The following is a 22,968-nucleotide window of genomic DNA, read 5'->3' on the forward strand; positions in this document are numbered from 1 at the left end:
ATGTCTCTGGCACCAGCTGATCGTGGAACAGCAGGATGAGCAGTTGGAGCTGGTCTCTGGCAGCATCGGGGTGCTGAAGAGCATGTCCCAGCGCATTGGAGGGGAGCTGGAGGAACAGGCAGTGTGAGTGTGAGACTCGCTTCTCATCGCCATGAAATCGAGGGGAAGAGCCATCTTAGGAGACCCCTAAAAAACCCAACAATTATATGACTAGTAAACCAAAAGCTATTTTATTTATAGCTATATTTTTATTCTGTTTTATAGACTAGCTTCTCCAAAGAAGCAAGTTATCAGATAAAATATTTTGTAGGGTTTAGGCAAAATTATAATTGTTATTTTTTTCTAAACACTTGCAAAAAATAGATACAATTCCTCTGAGCAGATCCTTAATGTCGTCATGAGTGGAAACGTGAAACCGATACCGGTGTAATCCCTGGGGGTTTGTGTCCCGCAGAGGGTAGGCCATGAGCTAACTTTATTGTTCCGTGGTTCTCATGCTACATCAAACAAAACTTTTTATTTTGTATCTTAAATTTGAATTTCATGAGAAAAATTTACAAATTTAACTGCAATTAACAAAAAATATTTCCCTTTGAAAATCAAAAGTAAAAACACAGAAACGTAACTGGGTTTGTTTTTCCTTAAGCACAAGTCTTTTTGCGCTCTGAAGTATGACACCAAAATCAGCATTCTTAAGTACTATCACATAATACCTTTACCATTTTATAATTTTTTTTCTGAAAAAAAAAAAAAAAAGATAGTCCACTAGGCTATATCAGAAACTCTCCTATCTCGATTTTGTGTTCAGTGTAACACATTCACTTATCAGCAATTCAGATTAGGCATCTGTTCTGGGAGGCGTCGGGTGTGGATGGAGGGGCAGACGGAATAGACGGTATCTCTGCGTCATCAGAGTTTACCGTTTGCTGGGTAGAGTGGACGTGATACAGATGAGTGCAAGTCGCTAACTGGGGGCAGAGAAGCGGGAGGACGGCCGTGGAGGGGGAAGTGCGTGGTGTCCCGAGAGCTCTGACTTAGCCTAACCTCGTCCAAGGTCCCCGAGAAGAGGAGTTTAACGGGAGCTGGAAGGATGACTTAGAAGGTAGCGGGTTGTCGAGTGCGGGCGGGAAGAGGGATGTGAAGGGCGAGCGTCTGCCGCCTGTGGAGACTCAGAGGTGAGAAAGCCCCTGGCACAGAAAGGGTCGGCGTGTGTCATGGGGACCGGGATGGGGCATTGCAGAAGTCAGGACGCAGAGGCAGAGAACAAGCAGGGAGGCCTGAGAAGCCGTGTTAAGGAGTTAGGACTTTGCTCTGGTGAGAAACCAGCGAAGCTTGTGTTAGGAGTAATCCACGGTTTACGGTTTGGAAGGTCCATCTCTGGTTTAGATGATGAGCCAAAGTGGAGCGAGACGTGGAAGCGAGGAGACCCGGCAGGAGGCCGGAAGAGCAGGAATCGCGGTGCGCACGTACAATTTCTGTCTGAAAGTTATTCCTACTCCGAATTCCAGCTTGGGGAGGAGAAAGGACTGATCGAGCCACCCCTGCTTGGGTGATGGTAGGGAGGGCCTGGCAGACTCCAGTGAAAGACGGAGGCTTGAACATGCCCTGTCATCTCGCTCCCTCTCTAAAGCACGCTAGAATGATGGCCAAGGATTTTTTTTATGGCACAAACCTATGGGGATGTTAAGCATAGAATAAGAAACAATAACCATAATAACGTTTTCCGTTCTGGAAAGTAGAACGCCGTCTGCTTACTGACTCGGCAGACCAGAGAGAGCAGCCTCCTCAGCCAGCGGAGGGGAGAGCCAGGGAGCCGCGTGAGTCACGCCACGCACCCCCAGCTAGGAAGAGCACTTCCCCACTCCTTCGTGGCACTGTGAAACCCTGAAAGTTGATCTCGATTACATTGGGAGGAGAGGGGGAGAGACGTAGGAAGGATGCAGAGGTGGGGTGAAGTGGGAGAGGAGCTAAGCCCTAGCCTTTCACAGCGCGGAGTCGGTGGGGTCAGGATACAGAGGTGCAAGCGTGTTACTCCAAAACATGGAGAACGCACCAAGAGAACGGTGTGAGGGGCTGAAAGCATCTGCCATAGGGAACAGTGAACAACTGTGTTTGTAACAAAAAACCTTGTAGGACTATTCAGTTCCTTAAACTGTACATGCGTAACTGATAAAATAAGTGCATTAAAAGGAAGAAACATGGGTCTTGTACCTGTGTTGTCCAGGACAGTAGCCACTGCCCACATGTGGCCACCGAGGATGTGAAGTGTGGCCGTCTGAATTGAGCTGTGCCCTGAGTATAAAATGAACACTCGATTTTGAAGACTGACTGTGAAACAGATGGACAATAGCTTATTAATGATTTCTGACATTAATTACATGTCGAAATGACTGTTTTGGATATATTAGGCTAGATAAAACAGATTATTAAATTTTTGCCTTTTTTTTCAAACCTGGCTACTAGACAATATTAAATGGCATATGTGACTTGCACTATATTTCTTTTGTACAGTACTGAGTTAGATAGGCCTGGGGTAGAAACTTGAGTAGTGAGTGTCACTGGCCTAGAGTCAGTGACTTGCCTGTTTTGTCTTTGGGGGAAGTTCCCACCCAGCACACCGAAGTGGCTCTTGTTTGTCGGCAGGCGGCCCTGCCTGACTAGGTCTGCAGCTGCAGGGCCACGATGCTGCCAGGGTCTAAGACGAGCTAAAAATGTCTGAGTTCGAAAATTCAGGTAAGGGATGAAGCCTTGTTTATTTAGCTGTCAGCATGGAGTTGATTTAATAATTGACTTAATGAGGAGCTGTTTGCCCCGAATCCTGCAGGACTGTCAGGAGCTTCTTGTGGGCCCAGACTTCGACCAGTACTTTCTAGCTGCCTTTGATGCTGTCAGAGCAATAAAGCCTTTTTGATAAGACCTTTGGTACTAATTGGTTACATTCTATCCTCAGGATAATCCCATGTTAATCTAAGGTTAGAAAGTCTGGAATGTTTAGGAACTTAGGAAATAAACACTGTAGGAATAAGAGTTTTTTGGTGTTTTCTTTCCCAGCTGCGCCTTAGACAGCAAATAGCACAGGCCTCCTGGAGCCAGTCCCCTCAGGGGGGAGGACGCCTGCTTCCCTGCAGGTGTGGAGAGGCGCAGCATCGGCAGCAGCGTCGTTCCTAAGGCCTCCGGCGCTACGGTAAAGCACTGAGTGCTTGACAGGAGAGTGGTGCTGGACTAAAGTGGGCTCTAAACCCACATTGCTTTTGTGTTCCGCGGTGCTTCTAAGACGTGGCGAGGAAGCGGGCGCAGCCGGGCGCCCCATCTGCAGGCGAGGAGGCGGTCCCGGTGGCTGTGGTGGCCTTGTCCATGGGCCTTGTCCATGGCAGCCGGGTCAGCACGTGGCGAGGCCCGGCTGACGTTGCATAGCCTTCTTTCCGCTACATGGTGCTGACACTGAGTTTGGGATTGTATAGTCGGGTCCACGCTGCCTTGTCTGCAATTCTGAAATCTAGTAAACTAAAAAAAATTTTTTTAAATCCTTTTCGCGTTTGAAGCAAGCTCATGTTACAGAAAAACCTGACTTGAACAGACTGCAGCTCTGATTGCTCATAGTTTTTCTCTGCAGAAATGCTAACATATTTGATGAGGAGGACTTCTCCCAGGCCCCGCTGAGGGTGTTAGCTAACATACAGCATATATATTACTACTTTTCAAAATTCCAGTAATTCTGCAACAAAAAACACATCTTGTTTCAAGGATTTCAGCTGATAATTGGGTGCTTAAATCCCAGCGTTGCCCGTCTCACGTTTGCTAAAACTAAGGCCTAGATCCCGATGTAATTCCATGGCCCATTCATTGCCATGGCTTTGTGTTGACCTGCTGCCTTCTGCGTCTGCTTCTCTTTCTAGTATGCTGGATGACTTCTCTCATGAGTTGGAGAGCACTCAGTCTCGGCTGGACAATGTAATGAAGAAACTTGCAAAAGTATCTCACATGACCAGTGGTATGTATGGTGTTTAAAGCACAAGAATCCTTAATTCTAGAAGCACAGATTCCCACTGTCGGACTGCACGTGGCTGGTGATGGTGGCTTAAATTAACCCTGGGCAGAACAACTTTCTTTGTAGTTACAACATCCTTTATTTTTTTCCCTATTTCTTTGTCCAAATATTTTAAAACAAAATTAAGAAGCCGGTTACTGTTTCTCCTGGACTGGCTACATTGAAAGAAAAACCACTATCATTTCCGAGTAAGATACCCTTTGCAGATCTGTTTTAAATCATGTATATTTAAATCCGTAGTGAAATATTCCAGCAAATACCAGGATGGGGATGAAGAAGTAACATTTTTCAGATTAGTTACTCTATATAGGAAGATGTCTTCCAGTGACTCTTTTTTGGCTACAAAAACCCACCTAGGCTATTACATGAGAAATAATATATTTTAAATCACAGAAAATCTGGTATCTTTTTTTCCTTTACTTGGTGGTGGTGGTGGTTGAGGGGGGCGGGGGGGCTGGCGAAGGAACCAAGATTCTCCTTGAGGTGATTTAAGTGTTCTTGAACGTAACACCCCCTCCTTCACTAGAACTTCCCTGTTTCTTGACTCCTTGTTTTTCTATTGGTCCCTTTCCCCTTCCCCATCAGGTACATGTTATAGAGTCTCATAGTTTAGCCTTTTGAAGCGAGATTTAAACACTTGTGTATATTTGCTTTTCAGTAGTTTGATAGTCAAATTACATTAGCAGGTCTCTGGGGCTCAGTTTCTTATCTGTAAAAAATAGGTTAATGCTTGCCTCCCAAGGTCATTGTGAGGATTAAATGAAATAATAATCATTAATGCACAACTGTTGAGCAGTGTCTCCCATGTATTAGTACTTAGTAAATGTTTAAAGAGAAATCATAAGACAGGTAGAAGATGGCTCTGAGGGGCAGAGGGAAGCTTGCAGCTAGACTTAGTTCCTTCTTTCTCTCCAGGGACAAATATCTATGCTTCTATGGCTTGTCATTGCCCGGAGCAGGCACCAGCTTGGTTCCTCTTTGTATAAGTGCTGCTAAAGTGAGCACGGCTTAGTTCATCTTTGACTCCTTGAGAGAAAGGTTTGCAAAGTCACCTTTCTGTCCTCTCCTCTTCCATCCCCACCCCACTGCTCTAAAAAAATGCTTTAATGAAGTATTATATAACCAGTTTAAACACCAGGCCTCTCGCTAGTGTATGTATTAGTCGCAAAGTCAAGTAGCTACTTCAGCGCCAGTTTTGTTTGGGGAAGACCAAACGAACAAAGATGCACTGTGTCTCTGCTTCCCAGAATTCCGGGTATGAATAATCTAGAAAAGTGCTTGCATTGTGATAAGCCATCCAGTATGTATAAATAGCACCAAAACTTGCTTATGCTTTATTCTACTTTTTCCTGAAAGAAAGATTTAGGGAGCAAAGTAAGAACTTTAGTTGTATTTGTCTAGGAAAGAGAGCCAGGAAACAGCATTTAGCCTGAAAGGCCCTTTAGTTTGGACAGTTCGCCTGTGGTTTTCGTTTTCATCTTTGCTTGTTCCCAAAAGAAAGAGATTGCTCAGGGCCCCCAGCCTGGTGGTGTCCACTTCAGCTTGATGACAAGGCAGTTTGTATTTGTCTCTGTTCTCCACAACTTCTGGGAAAGTTTACTGCTTTTTGATCGAACCTATACATAAAGAAAGTCTATCAAGACACAGTGAAGTTCAATGCGGCAGTAATTGAATGCACATGCTCCACAGTTCTCGCGAGGCAGAACGTCTGCTCTCCTGCACCTGGCTGCTTTGTGGGCAGAAGTCAACCGAGATGCCACGCTTACTTTTTGAATGACCCAAGAGAGATACTAATATCATCATTTTCCTACCCAGAGAAAGTATATCCTTTTGAGTAGCTACTGAGGTTTTCTTCCTTTCACTTTTCAAAATTCTATTGTTCATCTTTTTCTCTTTAGGGGAGAAAAATATTTTGGGAGGAAAAAGAAAAGCTACCATCGGAGTTTCCTTTCCTCCCGTCTGCTCTTTGAGGCAGGCTCGACCTTGGAGAAAGCTGGTTAGGACTTCTCACTTGAGTGATTAGGACTTCTCACTTGAGGTCACAAAAGCCCTTGTGGTTAGTTCCCACCCCTTCTAGGGAGAAGTCAGCTCGGGTAACAGCTCCCTAGGGTTACCTAGTTCATGCTTCAAAGAAGCAACTTAACCACTTCAAAGGTAAGTAGCTTTAAAGGAGCATTCCTGGATTGTGCTAGCTTGTGTGATGGATGGTCTCCTTGATGAAAATCCCTATTTATAATGCAATTGCAGAGGAGAAAGTGATTAGAGGGTAGGAGGGTGTTTGGGTTTGCTAGAGGCTGATGGAAAGCCAAAAAGTGGAAATCTGGGTTTGAATATGGGAGGCTGCCTAGGGGTGGGGGGTAAATGCAGGAATTAGGGTGTGAGATTGGGGGTGGGGTAGTTAGGAAGCAATTACCTTGACTGTTTTTGTCCTGGGAGAATGTCTACTAATTTAACGAGAGTGGTTTTAAGTTATTGTAAACATTTTTAAATAGATGAAAGAATGTTAGATATTGGAGTTTCCTTGACCACTGAAGTGATAGTTAAACAGATTAAAAATAGTAAATGTCTGATGTAGGCCAACTCCGCCTGCTCTGGAACAGTCCTGCTTCAGAAAGGGAGCAGAGCGCGGTGCTCTTCGCCCTAGTCACAGCAGGCCTGTCCCCAGCCTGTCTGAGGCAGAGCAGGGTGGCCACCACTAAGAAGGTGTTAGCTTCACTTTTATCATTTAGCGGACGTTCCATTGGCTGCTTTTAAGATTTTGTTCTCCAGGACATTTAAATAATTTAAGTTTATGTTTTGCGGACTTAGCATTGCCTTGTGGAAGGTTTAATAATCTATCTGTTTTCTTAGATTCAGACCCTTTTATAATGTGATTCTCAATAGTTAGGGTGTGCTAAAGTCTTCGGGCTTTCAAATAAACTTCTGATGAATCGTTAAGTGTTTACAGTCCTATTTAAGTGGAACTCGTATTTCTAGCAGTTGAACTACATTTTCGTAGGCTAGCAAAACTCTTTTTTCCACTGTGGAAATGGCAAGACTCATCAGTGGAGAGACCACTTATTCTTTCTGCATCTGCTCACAGTAAGCAGACATCCTGTCTCTGGCCACGCCGCCCTGAACAAGCCCCATCCCGTCTGATCTCGGAAGCTAAGCAGGGTTGGGCCTGGTTAGCACTTGGATGGGAGACCACCTAGGTAGACCAGGTGCCGTAAGTTTAAAAAATAAAAAATGTGGTATTTTAAGCTGACAAGTTTCTTGCAGCCTGTGAGGTAAACCAAGGGTTGCCTCGCCTGAAAAAAAAGAAAGAAAGAAAGCATCCCGATGACGGCAGCATCCTATACCCCAGGTGCGCTCCGACAGTATGTGTGAGGACGTTTGTCATTTAGTTCTCCTGAGAGCCCTGCGAGGCAGCCCTTGTAGCGTTAGGGGGGCCACCACAGTCAGGATTGTGGGCCGCAGCTGGGGTTCCCCCCTGGGACCTGTGTGGGCCCCTGTGTCCCACAGGGCCTCCTTGCTCTCAGCTGTTTCGGTGGACTCTAGCCACCGTTTCCTGTGCCTGTTCTACAGTTCACTTTCACTTACAGAGAAGCTGTGTAAGTTAGTTTGACACGGTCATGGGCTAAGTCGTCTGTGTCTTGACGAGGTGTGCTGTGAACTTGATGGTCGCTCCGGCTTGCTTTTCCGGCTCTGCATTTCCTGGAGTGACCAGCAGTAGCTTTCGTCTCCTTTCCATCCTCCCATAGTGCTCACTGAACAGAACAGGGTCGTTGAATTAAATGGCTTTGGTGGAGGGTAAAGTGGATGGGCTTTGATCTGTGATGCCAGCGCCAGCACCTTCTCCAGCGCCACAGTCACCACCGGCAGGAAGCTGAGAGCCGCAGGTTCCAGTTAAAGACTTGAGACACGTGCTTGTTGCGAGGCGGCTTCCCGGGACTGGCTGAGATGCCGACGCGTGTGCGGGGCAGGCCGGGCCGAGCAGCGTTACGGTACCAGGCACCTGGGCAGCCTCAGGGTCCTCTCCGCGCCTGTCGTTTGCACATTCTGGCCCTTTCCTGCTTCAGGGTGTGGCCTTGAGTTTCATGTAGCTGTGTCTCGGGGGTCGTACTTGAGGGAGCTAATCCTCATGTCCTGCCTTGCAGATCGGCGCCAGTGGTGTGCCATAGCCATCCTCTTTGCGGTCCTGCTGGTCGTGCTGGTCCTCTTCCTGGTGCTGTGACAGCAGGGCCACATGCGCCGCCTCCTGCGCACGGACCCAGGGGAGGAGCAGCGTGCGCACCGTGCCGGCGCCTGGCCTCCGGCTCCTGACAGCCCGGTCTGCACTGACCTTTGTCCCTGTGACCCCACAATTGAGGCAGCTCCTCCGACCCAGCGCTGGAGGGGCCGGCGGGAAGAGAGGAAACAAGTGCACACTCCGGGCGTCACCTGTCCTGTCCTGAGGACAATTCGCCACTGCTTTGCCTCCCTGGACCTCGTCCCCTGTGCAGGGCCTCCGAGGAACCCAGAAAAGTTTGCAGACGTAGCTAGTGTTCGCTGCTGCTTGTTTCCTCCCGTCTTGGCAACGCTTTTCTCCTGCTCACGCCCTCGTCCTCCCTGCTCGGCGGGCAGCCCCGGTCCCGCCCCGAAGAACCCTGGTGGGCATGGGGCTCCTGGCTGCTCCATTGCCTCTCGGGGGAGCTTCCTTATCCCCTGAGAGCTGGTTGTTATGGGGTTAAGGCCCAGAAGCAGTTTGTGACAGGTAATGCGGTGATTCACTTTTCAGGGACAAAATTGCTTTTCTGGGCACACTTTTTTTTTTTTGTGGCAAGAATAACTAATAGAGAATAATGAAAAGCACCAGGCTTTGGACGTGCTGACGACCCGTGTCTCGAATAGACGGGAGGCAGGGCAGCGGGACCGAGTGTGCGCACCCGGGGGAGGGCGGGCACGGGCGGGCTGAGCCCACGCGGCTGTCCTGCAGCCGCCTCCCCAGAGGCGCACCTGTGTCTTTAGCATGGCCTTAAGTACGTGGCTGCTGAGCGGCACACCTGAGTGGTTTAAGATCCTGTGGTAGTCTCTCTGGGCGTGATGGGGTTGGGAGTGGTTAGTACATTTATTACATTTAGTCAGAAGCTGTAATGACAAAAAAGGCTAGTTCTGGACCAGGCTTTTCTTACCCTGTGAGTAATGGCAAGGAGTAGGTGAACTTGGTATTGTTCCCTAAGATGACAACTCGATTTTTATCATCCATTCAAATAACTGAGCCAGTCCAAATTTAAACAGATGCTTCAGTTGAGTTTTAGTTACTGAGACCAAACCTCAAGCTCCTGGTGACTGTAAATGCCTCCGACGTGCACGTGTTCATAGGATACTTTGAAAACCTCCCTGATGAGTGAGTGACCTAACATCGGAGAGCAGCTGGTCCCAGAGCCGGAGCCCGGTGGCCGACGCTGCTCAGCTCGCCATCCCCATGCATGCATAACGTGCAGGGGCGTCTGGGTACAGTTCTAGCCTTGACTTCTCGTTTCCTCATCTTTTGGGGCCCATTCCTCAGCACACTTACTTTTTAAAACTTTTTTTTCTTGTTTTGTTTGTATTTCTTGGGTTTTGTTTTGTTTGGCGCTTTCCCCTCCTCCCCCTTCTCCTTTTCTTTTTTTGTGATTTGCAATGATGTAATTTACCAGCTAACTTTTGAATTGCACTTTTTAATAAATATATGTAACGATTTTTTAAAGAAAGGTATTTTCTCATATTTAGGAACGTGATAGGTAAGGGAATCTGCCTGTTGATGAAAGCTAAAAGCAGATTTATAAAACTGAAAGGGTGGTTGACATCCACATTTATGCTCAACTCCATTTGTTATAGATAAATTTTTTTCTTTTCAAGTTAGCAAAAAAAAGTGATTTTACAAAAGGCTTCAGATGTCAGATACTAGATCATTTGTTCTACAAAGTTTTGAGACTTATTCAAATAGTCTTCTATAAACTTAAAACAGGGACAGTCCTTAGATTTGCATTAAAATATACGAGTCTGTTAAAATTAAAGGGGGACCTTGTCTCAGTACTGTGGTCCACATTCTCCATGTTACGTGAGGCAACCGGTGTCTGAATTACATGATTGCCCTTTTTAAAAGGGATGCCGTTGTCCTGTTCTTACCAGGTTCATGGTGCCCTGCAGAAGTGTCATGTGTATCAAGAGGGCCTGTTGGGGACATGCCTGCTCATTAATGAGTAATATACTCTCCTGACTTTAGGGACCAGGTTTTGTGACCCTGAGGCTTAATTACTCAATATTTGGATATATTTAGAATTGGCACGCTGACCTTACTGGTTTCAGGTGTTAGCTGAACAGTGGCTATGGTAAACCAGACTCACGGGCTAAAGCTGAATAGGGAAATATTTAAAAAGAGAACGTTTTCTAAAAATACAAGCACTGCATGCATTCTCCCCATAGGGCCACTTTTGTCTCCAAGCCTGGAAGAGGCTGTGCTTTGATAGCATTCTCTTAACATACCTCAGAGTTGGCTCTGCCCCAAGCATCACTTAGGGCCCCACTGGCTTGATCCTGGGTCTGAGCCTGTTGTACCCAGACTGGGTGTCAGCACAGTGAGTGCTCATTGAAGGCTCTCCACTCAGACTCCAAACTGGCAGTCAAAGAGAACAAGCCCAGGGCTCGGTTCATTTTTGAAGACAGTATTTCCTCAATAGTGATTCGAATGTTACCAGGCTCAGAGGACACCCAAGTGGTCCCTCGGCCCCACATCACAGATGGAGGAGAGAGAAGACAAGCGATGCCTCCCACTGCCTAGAAGCACGTCCTGTAGCAGGGTTGGGCTCCTTTTCTCCTGCAGTCTTCCGCACCTTGTCCCATATTCATCATTTCTAAAGAACTGGCAAAATGTGATGAATAACAGAGAAAAAGTTCAATTTATGTTTATTGGAATAACATTTTACTAATCAACTGATTTGGGGGTAGAATGGGGAATGAACCACGAATAGACTTTGCCAGAGTGGAAACCTAACTGGAAGGCCAAAAGACCATTAGTTTTTAGTCCTAATTTTTGATCTCGTCTTTGTGTGGACTGTGAACAATCACAGTGCTCCCCGCGTGGCACCACGGTGTGGCAATTGTGTGTTACACGAGGATCTTCATGCCAGAGCTGACGGGGGAGAAACTTGGTAACTTGCCCATTATTCTCTGCTTTTAGCCAGAGTTAAACAGACTGGTGGGTCTGGGAGCCAACAGCTTGGCAACTTCCCCTCCTTCTCACCTCGTGAGATTAAGGGCTGTGAAGCGAAATCCAGTCTAACTCCAAAAAAAATCTGTCTCTCTTAAGTGCTGTACCTTCTGTAAGTGAAGGTGGCAGAGCCAAGATTTTTCTTTTGGTAATTTCCCTGTCTGTAAAGCGAGACTGTTACCTTTCTAGAGAATTCATAGCATTGGAAGATCTAAAAACTGCATGATAAGTATGAATTGCTTTTCAACTCTGGACTTAGGACCGTTTGGCTTTACCTTGTCCTATGGAATGAATTTGTAAACAAAACTCGGACTATTGGAAAGCTGGTTTTAAACTAGAATTCACTACCTATGATTCTTCTTCTTTGTCTTCCTCGGAGTCACTGGTATTTCTTTTCCTCCCACATATTTTAAGAATATTGTTTTTCTTCAAGAGTATTTTTTGTCCAGGAACAGAGAGGAGGTGAAACCAAAGGATCACAGACGGGCTGACCACAGCGCCTCAGTCCGTCTGCGCCGTCCCTGACCAAAGTTGGTTCTTAAGGCCAGTGCCCGCGGAAAGGCCCCACGAGGCCGTCAGAGGCTCTTCCTGGGGCCTCTGCTTCCGTGCGAGGGCAGTTGAGCCGCCTGACCGGCATGATGAGAGCAGGAAGTGAGGCCCTCCGTGATGGCCAGCTGCCCATACCCAATTTCTAGCCTTCACGAAGCAGTTCCTGCTTAAAATAACGAGGTCCGGTTCTTGTGAGGCCTGCATCAATCTGTCATTCGCACTGGGAAACTGCTGTCTGGGGTTAGCGTCCCTAACAGTAGACTCAGTGGGACTTGGGGTCACTGACTTCAGTTTCCCTGTTTTAAAGATGAAACGATGACAGGTCCCGCAGCAGACACAGGAGTTGTCTGTCTGGTACATTGCATTCTGGACACAGCGCGGGAGCCTGCACAGTCTGGGGCAAGCCGACCTCAGCCGTGTAGGACTAGGTAGGCTGGTCGTAACTTGTCACGCTCACCCCAGCTCTTTGATGTTTTTTACTGTTGAACAAACACTGAAGCTCTGAAAGTTATAGGGGTGCCTTGGTCATATTGCTGCGACCTACATATATTTGGGAGTTCTTGATAGTCTCTTTAAAAATACAAATATTTGGGGATGTGAGGAAGAAAGAGAAAGAACTTGTTTCCTCTGACATAAGCTTGCACATTGGTGCCGTGCTGTGACGTGTGCCCTTCCCCGGGGCTGGGCGGGAGCTGTGCTTAGATCGCCCGTGACCTGCCCTGGGCTTGGCTTCCACGTGGACACTTCACAGACCCATTTGCCAACAGCAGCCAGAGCCTTGTGAGAAAGCGTATTGTTCCATTTCTTTTTCAAGGTTGTAAGTTTGCAAACATGGAAGCCACTTGATTATTCAGTGAGAGTTAGAAATAAGACCACCCAGCTTCGTCGTTCGCTGACAATGTTCCTGGGCCCTGTTTCCTGGCCCTGGCGGCAGCTAGTGCTCCACTCCAGCCAGGCTTTCTGTCAGCCCCCGGCCGGGGCCACATTCGCGGAGGTTCTTCTCTGCTTTACAGAGTGTAGGTTTTAACTGAGACCCATCCTGAATGGCAGTTGCGCCCCTGCAATTAGGGTCTGTTCTTAGAGGGGCAGACGACCTAATCCTCAGGAGAAGGGAGTGTCTGTGCCTCTTGTCGGTACAGGGTGAGGAGCAGCCAGTCAGGTGACCCACTGATAAGTTATTGCACTTGCCTGTAAGTGCCATGCGATGACGTCCTAATGGACCCAGGCTGGGACAATGTCCAGGGTGAAGGGGTAGCCTGGAAACCAGGAAAGGGCCAAAGAAAGCAAGCTGTGAATGATTATGAATTTTGTTTTTGTAAGTGGAAATATGCTTTCACTGGCTCATTTGTAATTAGAAATTAATGTAATTTGAAAATAGAATATGTAATACTTGGCAGTATTCAGCAGGACTAAATGTCATATTTTTCTTCCAAGGATAAATAACCTTATAGCGTTTTATTTTTAAATAAATAGAAGGTACAAACTAAAGAAGAGCGATCAAGAATTAGAATGGAAAATGCCCAGGGGTTTCCAGATGGCGCTTCCCCTGCCATTCCCTCTCAGCAGAGCCCAGAGCCCTGGCGCCGAGGTTTACAGCCCTCGCCCCGGGTCCCAGGCCGACAGATCTTGCTTCGCTACAGGGCGGGTCTCCACCTGTGCTGTGGGACCAGCAGTGGCAGGATCCCCTAGGAACTTTCTAGAAATGCAGATTCTCGGGCCCCGCCCCCACATGCTGAATCAGACTGGGGTGAGTTCGGCAGTCTTTACCAAACCGACCAGGGGACTCTGATGCCACTCTAGTTTGAGAATCACTGCTACTGCATCGTGGAACTTAGGCTGCAGTAATCCCTGCAAATTCAAACACTTTCCATGGCTTTGTAATTCTGACATTAAACAAAATTTGATGACACTATACACTTGAAAACTTTTTAAAAATACTTGTGTTAAAAAAACAAACAAAAAAACCTCAACTGGCCATCCTTAAAAGTGGTATTTTTACACTCTGAAGTCTATCAGTAATGTTTCTTACTTCTACTCATGAAATCATGTTACAACTGTATAAATAATACTGTTCAGTATTAAAGAGAAATGGAGATACCATGACCTTTGTCCTGTTTTTTTTTTAAGTTTGTTTGGTTTTTGTTTTTAGTTTTTTTCTACCTAAACATGGCTCCCTTCCTCCCTTCTGTCCCACTCATAAACACGGACATGAGCATATGCGCGGGGCAGGAAGAGTGTGGCTGCCGGAGGATCTGAATGCTAAACTGTGCTTTCTCTGGCTGAGCTAGTTATACAGATTCTTAAATCTCAAAATAACTATACTGTGTATGCAGCACAGAGTTTCACTAGGGACTAGGAATCTGGGGGAGCAGAGCCTCACTAGGGACTAGGAATCTGGGGGAGCAGAGCCTAGAATACAAAAGAAATTGAGTCCTTTATTTCCCCCCTCATTGAAGTGTTGGCACACGAGAAAACGGGCCATCCAAATCGGTAGTTGAAAGAGCCTGCCCGTAGTTCTGTGTGGGATAGGGTGCTGAGGCTGCCCCAGCCCCCAACGGCAGGGATCTTAATCAATCCATTTGCCGTCATCATCCCCACGGATTAACTGAGCACCTTCTATGATGTGCCAGGATTAACTGAGCACCTTCTATGATGTGCGAGTACTCTGTCTGTATTAACATACTTAATATTTAAAATGGCTGTGTGAAACTGAAGGTTCCTCCTTCACTATCTCAAATCTGCAGATGCGGAAACTGGGACGAGTGATTTCTCAAGGTCACACAGCTGGTGAGAGACAGAGCCACTTACTGTGTTGATCCCGTTCTGAGAGGTGTATTGGTGGGGACTTTGTGGTCAGGCTCGTGCAAAAACTGTTTTTTTTGTTCGGTGCCTCGTGCAAAAATTGGCACCCCTGTGCCTCACAAGTCTTCAGCCTGATTCCCCCCTCATGTCATGATAGCTAAGAGGGAGGAAGGCTTACTCTGAGTTCTGGTTCATGTTTGAGGCGGAAGGGATTCAGAAGGAAAGAAATGGCTCCCTGTATCCCCTGATAAAAGCAGATCACTTCCCTGGGCCCCACGGGGAATTGTGGACTGTGTGGCTTGGACAAGGGGAGGAAATGCATCTTATAAGGCTGAGGATTCCAGCTCTACCAGCTCCTCCACTCCACCTGTGGCTCTGCTGTACATCGAGAGGGGTGTCATTCAAAAGGTCCCCAGTGGCTACAAGTCATATGGAAAGCTCATGTTGAAATGTTGAAAGATCTGAGGCAAAAATGGGACACACAGCCCCTCCGACCAAGGTGCTGACGCCCAGAACTTAGGCGGTGGCTTCTGCTTGGTGTAGGTACAGGCAGAGCCTGACCACAAAGTCCCCACCAATACACCTCTCAGAATGGGAGCGACAGCTCCAGGAGCCACCCTGGACTTGGATGTGCACTCCCAGTTCTGACCGCTGCAGTGGCATTTCTCCTATCCCCCTACCTTCCCCTCCCCGTGTCCCTTCCCATGCACGCCGTTAAATGATTTGTCTCCATTCACAAAAGTTCACATTAATTTTGGCCGACCTTTGGAAAGGGGTCACCAACTTCCAGGAACAAATTTCTCAAAGTTTATCTCTCATTACAAAGTAGCGGTACTTCTGGCTGACATTTGAACTGATTTGTGAGGCAGGTCCTTGACCGAGGCATTAGGGACTGTGGGGAGCAAAACACTGCATTTAATTCTCACAACCCCATGAGGGAAATATTGTTGAGGCCCATTTTATCTCTGAAAAGTGAAGCGTGAAACAATTAAGAAATTTGCCCAAGGATACAACTAGTAAGTGGTAGTCAGAATCGGAACCCAGGTCTGATTGGACCATTATGCAGCCTCCGTTCAGATTTCAGTGGTGACAAACATGTTTCACTGAGCCCTCCTCTAGCCAAAGAAATGATAGAACTCAGGAGAGGAATAGAGTCAAAAGAGCTGTGGTACAAGTTCGTGGTAGACTAAAGCACTAAACTCTTAGCAGTGCCGAAGATAAAGCATGGACACCAGTTGCTTTGGACTTGGCCATGTCTCAAACCCTCTAAGCCCACTGTGGAGTTTAAGAAATCTGGTCAAGGCTCCCAAGCAGGTGAGCCTTGCTTTTGTTTTTGTTTTTGCTTTTGTTTATTTGGCTGGAAATGTGCAAAAAGCAATCAAGCCAAACTCATCATTATATGAACTCAGAAAAGCTTGGAGATAGTCTGAGGAGCCCAGGATGGGAATCAGAGCTGTGGCATCTGCATGCTGCTGTGAGCCCCTGTCGCCCGCCAACATTCCTTGTTTCTAAGATAACAGCGGAGCTGGATGGGGGCTGGGGAACCTGGGGCTGGCTCTTCTGGGAAGATTTTCTGCTCACCGGGTGGAGTCGGGCCTCCCGCCTGGGACTCCCATTGTTGCCCTTGGCACATTGGTTTGTCTCTTTCCACAGCTGTAGCTGTCTCCACCTGGGGATATGGGCTTCCCAAGGGCAGGGCAAGTCTCTCCCCAATGCCCGGCACCCAGCCAGACCCCTAAGGGCAGCTCCACACTGTGAGCTGGGGCCTGAGCCCAGACTGCAGAAACACAAGACAAAGGCAGGCCCAACAGGCAGCCTGGCAACCACAGGAGAGCCCCGGATACCCTCCAGGCCTGGCAAGGCAGCTGTTAAGGCCTGGCTCTGTGGGCAGATACCAGAGCCAATCCTAGCAGCCCCCTCCTTGGGGCCCAGCACTCTGACCTGGTCAGACTCACAGCCTGAGAGAGCTGGGCACGGATTCTTGCCAAGGAAGCCTGCTGCCATGCCTAAGCAAGTGCTCTGGCCCTGTTGGAAAGAAGGAGACTTCATAGAGGATGGTGGGAAGCAGGGGGAGGGGAGTGGATCCAGTGACAGAGCCTTTTGAATAGCTCCAGAACCAGCCTTGGGATTTGGGCATGGGAAACGGATTGTGCAGATGGGCTGGGAAGTCCAGTTGTTGCCAGGTGAGTTTGGTGTAGGATAAACGAGCAATTCCAAGTGAAAAGAGCCACGACAAAGAGCCCTTAGTACCCGATTGTATGGGAGCTAAGGAGAGGGGACAAAGTCAGCACGCAGATGTCACGGAGTGCTTCCCAGGGCAGGCACCCCTAATATTTTTGAAGGCTGCCGGGGGTCCAAGGGTGGACAAGGAAGGGGAAGGGCAGTCCAGCAAAGGCACAAGAATAAGCTTAGCCAATGAGTGGATGGCTATGTGGAGTTGGGGCATATGGGGATGAGGGAACCAAAAACCCAAGCTCCTGCCAGTGAAGACCCAGGTGGGAACCTGCTGCCCAGAGGCAGTTTGGAGGACCAGGAAGGCCAGTCATGCTGCACTCCACCCCTGGAGTATAGGCCCCTTGGCCACAGAGATGTGGGATCAAGGATGCTTCTTCCTCACAAACAGCCACACTAATCCAGCCACTGGGAAGGTTTCCGGTTCAGTAGCCTCTGGCAGGCAAGATGACCCTGAGGAGGTCGGAGCATGGAGCAGGGGCAGGACCGGGGAGCCAGGCTGCCTCCCTCGCCCTCTACCCCGGGCCTTAGGCCCCTCCAAAGCAGGGCCGTTAACAATACTTTAAATTACAGCTCAGCACACAGGCCTGAAAGAAGTGTCTCCCAAACAACAGCTTTGCGAGAGGCACTGATTTTTTTTTTAATAGAAGGCTTACCCACGAGATACCTTTTGTGACCCATGAGTGAGTTATGCCTGCAGTTCAGGAACACTCTTTTGAAAAGTGATCTGTCACAGTCCTTCTCCCCACTGTCGGCAGGCAGGAGGGAGCGCCAACCCCATTTCCCTGAAAGAAACCTAAGTCTAGTCCCTATGCCACCGGGGGGGACCCCTGGAACTGGTGGGAGCCCTGGGGTCGCAGCCCAGCAAGGGGGTGCCCTTGGGCCTGCGAGTGAGGCTAATACCACAGGATCTCAGGAGGGTGGGTGGGTGGATGGACACAGGCTGAGTCTCACAGTGCCGGGTTCAAATCCTGTCTATGCTAATTATTTGCTGTGTAACCTTAGATAATGAACTGAACCTCTGAGTCTCAGGGTCCTAGTTTGCAATCAGAAAATCAGTGGTCCCTCCTTTGCAGAGTTGCCTTAAGGATTCAGGATTATGTCCTTAAAGTCTCCAACACAGCTCGGGAATATTTGCGGAAAAGATAGGCCAAGGTGAGAGCCGGCGCAGGGACTGCACGTCCCTGAATTCCCCGGCTGACCTCGATCTCCCAAATGCGAGCTGTGCCCGCGGTTCCTCCGTCATTCGTGAGGCCTCGTGACTCTGCACGCACCGGGCCCCCTGCCCCGCGCCCCCGACACGCGCGGGCCAGCCAGTCCCCGCGTTCCCGCCTCCATCCCTCCCCGCAGCTCTGGCTCAACCCGCGCCTCTTGACGCACCGCCTCGCCTCCGCCGCTAGCTCCGAGGCTCTGTCCTTCTGCCCCCGACCCCGCTCTGCGTTCCTCGAGGGCAGAGTCAGGGTGTCTTCATCCTGGCCTTTGGCGCTGAGCAAAATGTCTTGCAGTAAATGCCCTGCGATCCCAGACCCTGGACTTCAGGCTGCGGCCACGCTGTGACTGTCTGAGCCGGTGCCCCCGCCGCCCGTCCCCGAGGCGGGCAGGGTAGCGGGGGCCCATCCCCGCCTCCGCGAAAACGAAGGAGGGCGGCGGGAGCCAGCGACGGCGGCGGGAGGCTGCCCGGCAAGGCCCAAGGCCGGCGCAGAGCCCCGCCCGCCGCTGTCGGACTTGCAGGCGACGCCCTCGTCAGGGCTAAGTCAGCGCTCCTGAGGAAAAGGGCGGGCGCGGGGCGGTTGTCCGTGCACAGTCGCCTCACGTTCGCTGGCCTGCGACAGACCTCGGTCCCCCTCCCGGGGTATCCAGCGCTCTCGTCCCGCCCAGGCCAGTCCCTATGGAGAAGAGACCAGCCCCGCCCCCGACACGTCAAACAGGCCTTGGTGGCTTCTGAACCTGCCCCTGCTGTCCCCCTAAGCATGGCGACTTGTCTGAGGCCAAAACTGGGGCCCCCTTCTGTTCCGGGCAGTCCCAATAGCAGGTGCCTCTGCGAAGCCTGGACAGGGCGCCATTAAACTGCCGCCGGTTTGGGGGCGGCGAAGGTGAGACGCAGGTACGAGACGCCATCTTCGCACGTGCCGGTCGCTTTCTGAGCCTGAACATCCTTCCCGTTCCCCTTCCAGTGAGTTCCCACTCATCTCACAAAGCCCTGCTGTGGGCACACCTCTTCCGAGGCCGCCTCCCCTCAGCTGAGCCCCCACCGCTCACACCCGCCCCGCGCCAGGTGCCAGCTTCTCCGGCTGCACGCACCTGGCCGCGTGGGAACGGGCGAGCGTCTCCCCTAGGCGGGCCACTTGAGGTAGAGCCCCCTCTCTCACCTCCCTGAGCTCCTGCCTCGCACGTGGCCTGGCTCCTCCTTCTAAGCAGGAGGGATCTGATGGTCCTGTGGGTGACACGGGGCTGAACCCCAGGCGACAGAGATGGCGATAGGTAAGAGGATACCTGAGGGAACCAAAGTGTCTCTCACTCACGGAAGTGAAAACCCGGCATCACTTTACCTCAGGAAGGAGCGTCTTCTGCCTCCTTGGAATCAGAGCTAAGCGGGTTTACTTCACACACCGTCCAGAGCACCTTCCCTCGCACCCAGTCTTCTTCCCCTTAACCCTCTTCCTCCCTCCCTCCTTCCTCCCTCTTCCCCCCTCCTTCCTTCCTCCCTCTTCCCCCCTCCTTCCTTCCTCCCTCTTCCCCCCTCCTTCCTTCCCCCTCTTTCCTCCCTCCCTCTTTCCTCCCTCCTTCCTTCCCCCCTCCCCCCTCCCTTTTTCCTCCCTCCTTCCCCCTCCCTTTCCTCCCTCCCTCTTTCCTCACTCCTCCCTTCCTCCCTCTTCCCCCCTCCCTCTTTCCTCCCTCCTTCCTTCCCCCCTCTTTCCTCCCTCCTTCCTTCCTCCCTCTTTCCTCCCTCCCTCTTTCCCCCTCTTTCCCCCCTTTCCTCCCTCCTTCCCCCCTCCCTCCCCGCTCCCTTTTTCCTCCCTCCTTCCTCCTCCCTTTCCTCCCTCCCTCTTTCCTTTCTCTCTTTCCTCACTCCTTCCTTCCTCCCTCTTTCCCCCTCCTTCTTTCCCCCCTTTCCTCCCTCCTTCCCCCTCCTTCTTCCCCCCCTCCTTCCTTCTTCCCTCTTCCCCCCTCCCCCACCTTCCCCTCTTCACACCCTTCCAGCCAGGCTTTTCCCCTGCATTGTGTGGAGACCGTAGTAGAAAGAGTAGGTCCTGAGTGACAGGAGGAGGTCAGAATGCCATTATTGTTGCTGAACTTGGTTCCCCACTGGTACAAATGAAGCTAATAAACACGATATGCCTGGTAGGACCACTTTAAGGATTAAATAAAAACACACCAAGAGCCTGACCTTGTACCTGAAAGGTAATGAAGGTAACTAATGCAGATGCTAGTACTCCTTAGAGACCTTCCTGTTCTGTCCTAACCTGGGCAACTCCATTTCCATTCCTTCCCAGCTGAGGCTGCAAGGCTACCTAGTCCTCACTATACTGAGAAAACAGAGGTGTCTTTTACCCCTAGGAGCTCTTTTAACATGAAATCCCCCTAAAGTTTCAAAACCCCCGTCAACAAACTTGCTGCCACCAACCTAATGTTAACAGGACTACACAAAAAGAAATAGCATACAAAAGAACAGTTGCAACCCAAGGAAACAGCCTCCCACTGAAACAGAAACTGGGCCCAGCTGAGAAAAATCAAGAGTCCACCTTTTATAGAAAAAGTCCCCGCCCTAGTCTCTGATTGGTCTATTTCTATGTAAATGAGGAATCCAAATTTGCGTAGTCTGATTGGTCCAAATAGCACTGCTCTGATTGGTCAAAATTGCACGTTCTGATTGGTCATTATGGAACTGTTCTGATTGGTCAGTAAGTATGCAAATGAGACTACAGCTGTGCCATTCCTAGTGAATGGGGCAGCTCTCCGCATATTGGTTGATATAGGATTCTAGGAACCCATTTATAAGGTTTACTTCACACATAGTCCAGAGTGCCGTCCCTCTCTGAAGGAACACAATGCAGGAGTCTTGGCGCCTCAGTCTTCAGCTTTTCCCTGATATGTAGGGTGCAGGAGAGGCCTCTGTAAATAATGGCTGCTAGCCTCTGATTGTGAATTTGGGCCTTGTTAACCACAAAATCCTTTTTCAAGGTATACTTCTGACTGGGTCAACACCTCGAGGTTAGGAATTAGGGGTACAGTAGTCACCAATGTTTCCCCATGCCTGTAGTTTCCTGCTGTGGGGCTGTTTCTGTGCTTTGGGAACCCTAGGTTGGTCTGTGAGGTGTCCCAGAACCCTCTTCACACCCTGAAGGCCAAGTACTTGTTTCCTTGGCCCACTGCTCACCTCCTAGAGCCTCTCATTCTTCTTTATCCCCCATCCCAGGTTGGCCCGGCCTCCCTATCCTGCCCCTGCCATGTTGCTCTGGGAGCCCTGCCTCACCCACTAGCCTCTACTGGCAGTAAAGAGGGATTTTAACTGGCTCCTGCAGATTAGACCCTAAAATGAGAGAATGCGCACACTCCACAGGATTGCCGTCCCCGTTACCCTTCCCTCAGGCCACATGTCTCTTTCAGTAACTTTGGTTCCTGAAGGCTGCAGCAACACTCATTTTAACCTGATTCTGAAGGCTGTGTTTGTTTTTTTAACCACAGCCTGCACCCAGCCAAGCTCTAAAACAGCCTTGAGCTGCCCACTTCACCTGCCAGTTATACCTACTCAAGGCCCTTTAGCTTCATTCTGTCTCCTGCTCATAAATGCACCTTGCCCAGGGCTCCTCTCCCAGCCTGATTACTATCTCTGGAGGCCACCACATCGACTCTGGCTGTCCTGGGTGCCTCCTCAGCCCTCCTCTGGCATGTCCAACACAGCCCGCTGTTGTGCCTTTGTCTTCCCTCCTCCTACCCCACCCTAGGACCCACAGCTAGCGAAGGTCAAGTGAGCATCCAGCCCAGAATATAATAACTCAGGATTAGAGAAGATTCAGCTTCAGCTTTGCTTTTTAATAATTTAAGACTCACACGCAGCCATCCACTTTCAGAGTCCTAACCTTTTGGGCCATGTTCAGGGCTAGAGAGGGAAAGCAGCCAGGTGGGACAGCCCATCCCCCCAGCCTGTACTCTGCCATGTCCCTGCTGGCCGGCCCACCCACAGCTGCCACCAGGGAGTCTGAATAGAGAGCTTGTAGCAGGGGACGGCCTGGCATCAGCTGTAGCCCAGTGTCCCAGCTCAACAGAAATAGGAAGACATGCCTTCACGGCCAGGCTCTGGTAGCTCCAGCCTTGTTCTGGGTAGAGGCAGAGGGCAGGGCAATGGGGACAAGCCTGGCCTGGCGAGTCTCACTGGCCACATCTCTACTTCCCTGAAATTGGTTTCATTTTTTCCTTCAACCTTCTATATCCCATAGATTCTTAATATTCTGGCCACCAAATAATACCTCCTAGAGGTTCTCATACCAGATCACATGTTCCAACTTTTGGTTTGGAATATGTGGTCAATGGCTATAAGGCTGTTATTACAGGACACTTCACCTATTTCTGAAAAGAGAGCAAAAGTGTCAAATGGGAGCTGGGAGAAATGAGACTGAAAAAGGCAGACAGACTCCAAAGCAGTGTGGCCCAGCACTTTCTTTGGTTCTGGAGCACGGAAAGTTGCAGGAGGCCTCGACAGGGAGTGGAATGGGTCTCGGGGGTGAGGCGGTTGAGGCTCAGGGACCATCAGAAGGACCCACTGAATCTCTCTCCTCCCCCTGCCAACAAAGGTGCAGGAAGCTGTTGACACCATCTCAGGCAGGGTCACCCATATTTTCCCCCTAGTTTTGCATAAATTAATGTCCTTAAACAAAACACGCAAACAGACTCCTTTCCTCTCCCTAGGCCACAGCTGGGCCACAGCCCAGAGTACTGCATGCCACCCTGCTCTTCCAAGCAGCTTTGCACGGTGCATTCTCAGTCATCCCTCCTGGGGTGGTTCGTGGCTTTCCAGGGGGTGACAGTGAAAGCCAAAGCACCTCTGAGTCACCGTGGGACAGGCCTCTGCCTCAGCACACGGAGTGACAAGCTCTCTTCGTGGGCCAGGAGCTCCTGAACATGA

At 49.7% G+C, this 22,968-nt stretch overlaps 1 protein-coding gene and 1 pseudogene across 1 annotated transcript in view; both read left to right on the forward strand.

Annotated features, from left to right (window-relative positions):
* The window catches only part of STX6 (syntaxin 6), a 31,749-nt gene extending 17,836 nt beyond the window's left edge, over positions 1-13,913 (forward strand). The window contains exons 6-8 of the mRNA XM_016141144.2: positions 17-123; positions 3,897-3,991; positions 8,188-13,913. Of these exons, the coding sequence (XP_015996630.1) occupies positions 17-123; positions 3,897-3,991; positions 8,188-8,264 (279 nt within the window). The 3' untranslated portion in view covers positions 8,265-13,913. The remainder of the gene's footprint in view (positions 1-16; positions 124-3,896; positions 3,992-8,187) is intronic.
* LOC118613118 lies at positions 7,145-7,263 on the forward strand (annotated as a pseudogene).
* Positions 13,914-22,968: the final 9,055 nt, after the last annotated feature.

This window comes from Rousettus aegyptiacus, unplaced genomic scaffold (genome assembly GCF_014176215.1).
Source record: "Rousettus aegyptiacus isolate mRouAeg1 unplaced genomic scaffold, mRouAeg1.p scaffold_m13_p_17, whole genome shotgun sequence".
In the NCBI taxonomy this organism is placed as follows: domain Eukaryota; kingdom Metazoa; phylum Chordata; class Mammalia; order Chiroptera; family Pteropodidae; genus Rousettus; species Rousettus aegyptiacus.